General features: G+C 49.7%; 1 protein-coding gene across 1 annotated transcript; it reads left to right on the forward strand.

Moving 5' to 3' along the window:
* The first annotated feature begins 249 nt into the window (after positions 1-249).
* Positions 250-8774, forward strand: LOC142363678 (olfactory receptor 14A16-like). Its single transcript, XM_075439828.1, has 10 exons — positions 250-1217; positions 1478-1642; positions 2092-2207; positions 2526-2651; positions 2791-2877; positions 3495-3562; positions 5447-5469; positions 6655-6743; positions 8556-8611; positions 8706-8774. Exons 1-10 carry the CDS (start codon positions 250-252, stop codon positions 8772-8774), a joined length of 1767 nt encoding a protein of 588 aa, XP_075295943.1.
* Positions 8775-9021: the final 247 nt, after the last annotated feature.

The following is a 9021-nucleotide window of genomic DNA, read 5'->3' on the forward strand; positions in this document are numbered from 1 at the left end:
TGACACCGATGCTGGTGGCCCTAACCCAGAGAAATTCTCATGGACAGCAGGTGCCCAAGTTGCACTTAAAACTCTGATGAACAATACCACTCAATTGGTAGCAACAGACAAGGAACTGACTCATTCCTCTCTCTGCTCGGTGAGGGGGGTTACTGTGCATAATGGTATGTTTTTCTGCTGAGAGAAATCTCCCCCTAAACTGTCATCGTCTTTTTCTCCTTGGACAGGTCCCATGCCCAGAGGTGGTAAATGGCCAATGAAACTTCTGTCACTGAGTTCCTCCTCCTAGCATTCGCAGACACACGGGAGCTGCAGCTCTTGCACTTCTGGCTCTTCCTGGGCATCTACCTGGCTGCCCTCCTCAGCAACGGCCTCATCATCACCGCTATAGCCTGTGACCACCGTCTCCACACACCCATGTACTTCTTCCTCCTCAACCTCTCCCTCCTTGACCTGGCCTCCATCTCCACCACTGTGCCCAAATCCATGGCCAACTCTCTCCGGGACACCAGAGCCGTTTCCTACTCAGGATGTTCTACACAGTTTTTTTTCTTTTCCCTTTTGATATCAGCAGAATTTTTTCTTCTCACCATCATGGCCTATGACCGCTATGTTGCCATTTGCAAACCCCTGCACTATGGGACCCTCCTGGGAATCAGAGCTTGTGTCCACATGGCAGCAGCTGCCTGGGGCACTGGATTCCTCTATGCTGTGCTGCACACTGCCAACACATTTTCTATACCTTTCTGCCAAGGCAATGCTGTGGACCAGTTCTTCTGTGAAATCCCCCAGATCCTCAAGCTCTCCTGCTCAGATGCCTACCTCAGGGAAACTGGTCTTGTCATGTTTAATGCATTTGTATTTTGGTGCTGTTTTGTTTTCATTGTGCTGTCCTATGTGCAGATCTTCAGGGCTGTGCTGAGGATCCCCTCTGAGCAGGGACAGCACAAAGCCTTTTCCACGTGCCTCCCTCACCTGGCCGTGTTCTCCCTGTTTATCAGCACTGGCACATTTGCCTACCTGAAGCCCCCCTCCATCTCCTCCCCATCCCTGGATGTGGTGGTGGCTGTTCTGTACTCGGTGGTTCCTCCAGCAGTGAACCCCCTCATCTACAGCATGAGGAATCAGGAGCTGAAGGCATCCATCAGAAAAGTTATTTCAGAGATGCTTCTCATTTGCCATAAATTTTCCATCACTCTTTGGGAATGCCTCTCATGGTGCCCCACTGTAGGCCTAAACTTTGTTTGCTGTTTTGTCTTATATTTTTATTATTATCTCTATTATTAATAATTTTTAATATTTTCCTGCATAAATGTCTGAATGAATCTTAATTCTCTTGAGGAATGGACCTTTTCTAACCTGGATGTAATATAAAGTTGTGTGTTTAACTGGGACAGAGTTGACGCTCTCCTAACATTTCCGAAATAAAATGTGACCACACCAGTGCACTGACTGAAATTTGGGCTCTTCTTCCAAGGCTGATGCCAATAACAGGCCCAAGAAATGTCACACCAAAGGGCCTATTTCTCCTTGGAATTGGAAGAGTAAATCTTCTGGTCCCATTGGAAGCTGTTAGAGACCAAGGGTTGGAGTCTGAACTCACCCGTTGGTGCGTGGTGACCGTGGAGATGGGGAATGGTCAGTGAGGTGTACCCAGGGCTTTCTTTGATACGACTGTGCAGAACAAATTCTCCAGGAAGGTAATCTGGAGCTTCCTGGGAGCCTTGAGGTTTTACGGGGACAGCATGCGCCTGGACTAAGTCCTGGCTGAAGCCCCACTAAGGGAGCGATCACCCAAGGTGGAGTCACTCAAACAGAAAGTGCAAAATACCAATATCTGCAAGCAAAAAAAGATGGACATACTTGACCACACACAGACCAACTCTAACAGGGAACAGCACCTTTGCAGCCACCACTCCAACAACAGAGCACATACAACCATGGAGTACACAACGGTCCCCATGCTGCTCCCTTCTCAGTCTGACCTGGTGTAAAGGTCATGAGTGGTCTCTTCATCCTCTGCAGCCTTTACCCATGGGCACACACCCCCATGATCCCTCCAATGTGGGTCTGAGTTTTGGGTCTGCCCAGGTGTCCTGTCCAGTCTTGGAGCCACTACCGTTTTGGCAACTTCAGCCTTGGGTATCTCCACATCCTGGTGTCCTCCTCTTCCAGCCAGCCCCGCATAAATTTGGCCGGCAACGCATGTACAGAATTTCATTTGCACACACACACAAGCAAGCTCACACAGCAAATAACCAGGAGCAGAGTTAAATCAGAAGGCAGGACACACACAGGGTTTGGACAGCTCAGGATGAGCAGCCCCTTGCACACTGCAGCTGGACCCTTGGATCCCTCTCCTATTATCATCCACAGGATTCATTGTTCCACTCCACTTGGATCTATCCCTTTCTCTGCTGCAGTCCCCTCCGCAGTTAACAACTCTCACCAATTATGTTTTCCCCAACAGTCTCTGGTTTGTTCTGCTGGTACCATCATTTGATAGTTGGGATACCATTGCCTAGGTCATCTGGGCCTCAAATGGCATCACTGCTGGGCTACCCTGGCACCACTGGCCTTGCAAGACTTGACGACGCAGAAGCTCCCCAGTGCTCCCCTCCAGTTGTCCATGCAGTTTGGCCTTTTCTCAGGTCTCTGCTCTTCAACCAGTTATGAGATCCAGCTGGGACACATGGTTCTGCTTGCACTTCTAGTCCCTTCTCACACAGGTCTCTGTCACATCCTGCAGTTTCCCACACCATGTTCCATATTTGCCCGTGACACATACAGGTGGCTTCACCCGAGAGCAGGGCCTCCCCAGGGACACAGTCATTGCTCTGCAGCCTTCCCATCTGGTGTCCTTGATGACCTCGCAACGTTTGTCTGTTCCTGTTAAACCACTTTGCTGTCATGAAGTGACCTAACAAGCAACAGCCCAAACACTTTGGCTTTGCTTAACTCTGCGCCTCTGTCCTGGGTTTGGCCAGGACAGGGTTAATTTTCACCGGAATCCAGGAAGGGGCACAGCCAGGTGGGCTGACCCAACCCCAACCTGGCCAAACAGAGCCGGGTATTCCATACCATGTGCCGTCATGCGGGCTTCCGGTGGGGGGGTGCGGGGCGGCGGGAACTCACTCGCGGCTCGGGAGCGCACAGTGGCAGCAGTGAAGGAGAGCGGCTCTGTGGGCTGTGCGGTTTGTGTTGTGTTTTCTCCTTATCTGTATCTTTGTTGTTGTTGTTCCTTTTGTTTGCTGTTCTGTTAAACTGCCCTTATCCCAACCCACCAGTTTCTGCCTGTTTCTTTCCATTCTCCTACGCAACCCGGTGAGGGGAGGGGCGGCCGCGTGGCGCTTTTGTTAACGGTAGCAGCCAAACTATAACATTAAATATGGTGCCCAGGCGTGGGGCGGGGATAACGGCAGGGCTGAGCAGTGTGTGTTAAAACAGCTTTCTTAGATTTTGGTAAAATTTATTATACGCATTTACTGTGTCAGTTAAAGTCGCCGATAAAAATGTTTCTGACTTTGATCAAATGACTTTGCAAAGTAAATCCTTACTTGCTGTATGTGTTCTTCGCCGTGCTGTTTGTTACCTCGGGGAAAAAGATCAGGATGAGGATTTTGCTGTACTGTACGATATCGACTTATGACATGATAACAACACTGTGCATGAAATCAGGCTTGTATTTTCATGCGGCACTGCGGTCGTTTCCGTACCTCGGATCCTATGTCTTAGAATTTGTGAATAATCAAACCTAGTCTGTGGGGAAAAGCAGAGGGGATACCTTCCCCCACTCTTTTGCCCCCCCCCCCCCTTCAGACTGGTCCTAACAGCTTTTGAGAATTTTGAGTACTCGTGGGATGCTCAGGCCAGCACTCTCCTATTGTTCTGCCTCCTGAATGATTTTTGGGTCTTGTTTAGAGTTAAACAAGTAAAGAACATCGTGCAGAGACCTGCCCCAGGGCCGGATAGCTGTGAGTGGCTGGGTGTGTGGGACAGCATGGGCAGGTGTCTAGGGCAGTGGGCACCCCCAGTGTGTTTTAAACTCACCCCTGAGCAAGACCAGAATCCAGAAAAACTAGTAAAATATCTGCAAAAAGTGTGCTGCCACCCTGGGAACTCCAGAGAGACACAAATCACCGCAATGTGCTGGGGTCTGGCCCACGCCTACCGAGCCCTGTTCAACCTGATTCAGTGCCCTAAAGGGAAAAGGGGAGGAAACGAAGCAGCAGGCACTGTGACTGGCACTGCTCCCCCAGCCGGCCCTGCAGCCCCTCCAGCCCAGCAGGCAGTCACAGCCCCCCCGACCGGCACCACCGCTGCCACTGCCACAGCCGCAGGGTCTGCCTCAGTTTCCCCAGCAGGCACGACAGCTTCTCCAGCCCCAGTTCCAGCTGCAGGCATCGCAGCGGAGCTCAATGACCAACCTGTGCCGGCAGCAGTCGCCCCTGTAAAACTAAAGAAAGACGCAAAGAGAGCAGATCGCTCCGGGAGGGATGACGATGAGCCAGGGTCATCGCGGGAGATAGAGACAGAGATCATCACCCAGTCCCTGTCCCTGGGCGAGCTGCCAGACATGCGGAAAGATTTCAGCCGCCAGCCAGGCAAGCACATTGTCACCTGGCTGCTGCGGTGCTGGGATAACGGGGCCAGCAGCTTGGAATGAGAAGGCAAGGAAGCCAAGCAGCTGGGATCCCTGACCAGGGATGGGGGCATTGACAAGGCCATTGGGAAGAAAGACCAAGTCCTCAGCCTCTGGAGGAGACTTCTGTCAGGCGTGAGGGAGAGGTACCCCTTCAGTGACGATTTTGTATGCTATCCTGGCAAGTGGACCAATATGGAGAGGGGTGTTCAGTACTTGAGAGAATGGCTAGGTTTTAATCAAAAAGTTTATCCTTCTTTAGTCTGGACAATTCTTACTACAATATTACTGGTACAAAACATGACAATTATAACAGTGATAACAGACTGTGACAGGGTTATTTAACAATTAACTTTAGACAATTTATTTATTTATGGACTATTCTCACCCAAAATCAGATCCCCATGAGGTACCCATCGGAATTCCCCATTCCTCCGCATTACCCACCAGGTACACCCAGGACCTAGAGGAAAAGCAACCCTGCCGACGGGCTTGCCATTGCCCGAGGCAGGACTAACCAAAATTGTCTTCCCTAACATGCTCTGCAAGTGCACTGCAGGGACTTTATCACCTTCTACGGGGCGCTGAGGTTTTGACTGGGCAGGACTAGCCCGGTTGGTGGACCCTCTGGTGTTAAACAACCAGGTGGCCTTTGCTAAATGAGTGTCCCAATTTTTGAAAGTCCCACCCCCCATTGCCCTCAAAGTGGTTTTTAGCAGCCCATTGTACCGTTCCATCTTTCCCAAGGCTGGTGCATGGTAGGGGATGTGATACACCCACTCGATACCGTGTTCTTTGGCCTAGGTGACTATGAGACTGTTACAAAAGTGAGTCCCGTTGTCCGACTCAATTCTTTCGGGAGTGCCCTGTCGCCACAGGACTTGTTTTTCCAGGCCCAGGATGGTATTCCGGGTGGTGGCATGGGGCACAGGGTAGGTTTCCAGCCATCTGGTGGTGGCCTCCACCATTGTGAGCACACAGCACTTGCCTTGGCGGGTTTGTGGCAGTGTGATGTAGTCAATCTGCCAAGCCTCCCCATATTTATATTTTAGCCATCATCCTCCAGACCACTGAGGCTTTACCCGCTTGGCTTGCTTGATTGCAGCGCATGTCTCACATTCATGGATAACCTGTGCGATGGTGTCCATGGTCAAGTCCACCCCTCGGTCACGAGCCCATCTGTATGTCGCGTCTCTTCCTTGGTGGCCCGAGGTGTCATGGGCCCACCGAGCTATAAACAGTTCACCCTTCTGTTGCCAGTCCAGATCCACCTGAGCCACTTCAATCTTGGCAGCCGGATCTACCTGCTGGTTGTTTTGATGTTCCTCAGTGGCCCGGCTTTCAGGGACGTGGGTGTCCACGTGACGGACTTTTACAACCAACTGCTCCAGACGGGCAGCAATATCTTGCCACAATGGGGCAGCCCACACAGGTTTGCCTCTGCGCTGCCAGTTGTTCTTCTTCCACTGCTGCAGCCACCCCCACAAGGCATTGGCCACCATCCAAGAGTCGGTGTAAAGACAGAGCACTGGCCACTTCTCTCGACTGGCAATGTCTAAAGAAAGCTGGATGGCTTTCACCTCTGCAAACTGGCTGGACTCACCTTCTCCCTCGGCAGTTTCTGCGAGTTGTCGTGTAGGGCTCCATACAGCAGCCTTCCACCTCCGCTGCTTCCCCACAATGCGACAGGACCCATCCATGAACAGGGCATACTGTTTCTTATCTTCTGGCAGCTGGTTATACAGTGGGGCCTCTTCAGCATGTGTCATCTCCTCCTTTGGTGATACTCCAAAATCTTTGCCTTCTGGACAGTGCATTATGACTTCAAGAATTCCTGGGTGACTGGGGTTTCCCACGTGGGCCCGCTGTGCGATCAGTGTGACTCAGTTAATCCACTCCACTTTCGCCCCATGTTCAGTCTGTTCTGTCTGTGACAGTAATTGGTGAGTGATGTCTCCCTGTCCTTGTCTTGACCCTCGAGCCCTTCATCATATTTCCTCTCCTTTGTCCAGTCGAGGAGGGGGAGTGATAGAGAGGTTTTCGGTGGGCTCCTGGTTTTTATCCAAGCCAAATCAAAACAGACAGCAATCAGTTTTCAGAGGCATGACTGACCCATCATCAATCCATGCTGACTGCTTTTGGACGTGTTCTTCTTTTTTAGGTGCACAGAAATGCCAAAGTGACCTTGTACAGCCTAGGGTTCCCTGGGTTGACTTTCTGACCTCTTTCAACATCAGGCGCAACATTGCCTTGTCCTCATTCACAAGAGCCCTGGACCAATGCCAGGAAGTTTGGAAAGGGATATTCCAAAGGAATGTCGATCTTCACTGATAACTTCATAACAAATATTCTCTAATTTCTCTAATTTTTCATATATTTTCACCTGTCTGGACTATTACCAAAGTAATTTTTTCAGAGGCAGGCTGCCTAGACAAAGGCCCTTTCCATTATTGTCCAGTTTTCTCCTCCCTTTACTCTTTGTTCATTCAGATTCCTGGCACATACTGAGCCACTGTTTTCACATCAGGAAGTTAAAAGTTTGCCTGCCTTTCAGTAGTCTAATTGTCTCCTTAGCCAACTCTTTAATTAGGTTTATAACTAATTTTTTTTTCCTCTACCTAGCTACAATATTTCTCAGAAGATTATGCCTTACAGGAAAGAAACCTCATTAGAAGTAAGTTGTAATTACCGCATGTTTGCACTGTGTGTTTTGTTTATGGAACTTGATTGTGCTTTAATTTTTCCTTTCTTGCAAATAGCCAAGCTCCTGCTGTGCCTGTGTGCAGCCAGCTCTCTGTGGAGAGGAGGTGGGAGATGGTGCAATGGAGCTGTAACATCCAGCTGCAGAGATCAGTGGAGAAGTCTGATGCAAGGAACAGTGACACAAGTCCCAGGTCGCTGAGGAGAGAAATGTTGAGGTTTGGGAGGTGAGGAGCAAAGTTGTCCATAGAGTGTCAGACCTCAAGGGACTGCTTTTCCTACCTGTCCATATCTCCTGAGGAGTCACCCTGGAACAATACCACTTCTTCTGTAAACTGAAAAGCAATTTAAAATATCCTTTAAAATAATTAAATATTTTTATTAGGCACAGTCTGACATCTTCCTCCTTATCTACACTATGAAAAAACTCCAGTTATCAGTAAAAGTCTGAAAGAATTGAAGAAAGCTACATAAGCTTGTTAGCTTAGCACTTTTTGTATTTTAATGAGCCCCATGGTGTATTTGGTGTTGAGTCCATGAACCTCAGATATTGAGAGGAGATAGAAAAAACTGCTCAAGAAGTCAGAAGCAATACTCCAAGTACCTTGAAACATTGATTGGCCCCACTGCGGGCCATTACTGACCAAGCCTCCCCAGGGACTCCTTAGAGCAGAGAATTGGAGGCCTCGAATGTAGGTAGGCAAAGGCACTGTGCAGGTGGCTGCAATGCTGAGAAAACCCTTGGTCTGGTTTATGAAGCAGAAAGGCCAAGGCCTCAGCCCATGACCTGGGTAGGCAGATCTTGTACTTCACATGACCATTTATTTCAGTGATATCCTGCCCCAAACTTTCTGATCATGAGGGCATAGATGAGAGAACTTATTAGGGGCAAGAATGGTGTAGGAAAAGGGACTTCTCTGGTGAGGCTGACCAGGCCATAATTCTTCTAATACTCCTCCCTGCCTTTTTGAACTTCATGATGTTTGCAGAGGCCCACCTCTCTAGCCTTTCAAGGTCCCTCTTGAGGGCACAATGTGCATGCTTATATTTTCTACGTACAACGCAAACATAAACTTCTGACCTAGTCATTTGGTGTCCCTCCATGGAGGGAAAAACATGTCCAAAATGTAGTGAATGGTCACTGCTGGAAGTGGTGGTTGCAATTGGCTGGTCTCTGACAACTGCCCTGGGACTTCTTCCGTATTGTGTCCAGTGAGTGCAGGCAGAGACCAGACCCTTCTCTACTGGTCCTTCACGTCTCCTGGGCAAGTAGCAGGAGATTTATTCTATGCAAGGACACTGCTTTATGCTCCCAGCCTTCCGATTCACACAGTTTTGCGGTTCCTTGAGTTTTCCTCTACAGGACAATTTCCTGGGCATGTTCTTGAGACTACTGTTAGAAAGAGTCCTAAGACTTCAGGCACTAACTTGAGGAGAACACTTTTCACAACTGGAACACTGCTATGGGTGTAAGCCCTGTCACAGGACTGCCCAGTGCTTGTCCCTTCAAGATTGTTCCTGCTGTTACCGGCCTGCCACACCGCAGCACTGTGACCAAGCTGCCTGAGCATTCAGGAGTTACAGTCACACAAGGGCTCAGAAGGAGGCTATAGGGGTGTAAAGAGAGCAGCTCAGGAAAGACCAAGAGCTGGTGCTCCGTGACACTGCTGCTGTGCTGG

Source organism: Opisthocomus hoazin, chromosome 19 (genome assembly GCF_030867145.1).
Source record: "Opisthocomus hoazin isolate bOpiHoa1 chromosome 19, bOpiHoa1.hap1, whole genome shotgun sequence".
NCBI classification, from domain to species: domain Eukaryota; kingdom Metazoa; phylum Chordata; class Aves; order Opisthocomiformes; family Opisthocomidae; genus Opisthocomus; species Opisthocomus hoazin.

Coding starts and splice junctions, on each gene's coding strand:
- LOC142363678 (XM_075439828.1), top strand. CDS start 250: ATGGCCAATGAAACTTCTGTCACTGAGTTCCTCCTCCTAGCATTCGCA. Junction 1,218..1,477: donor CTTTGGGAATGCCTCTCATG/GTGCCCCACTGT, acceptor TCTTCTTCCAAG/GCTGATGCCAATAACAGGCC. Junction 2,652..2,790: donor GCAGTTTGGCCTTTTCTCAG/GTCTCTGCTCTT, acceptor TGACACATACAG/GTGGCTTCACCCGAGAGCAG.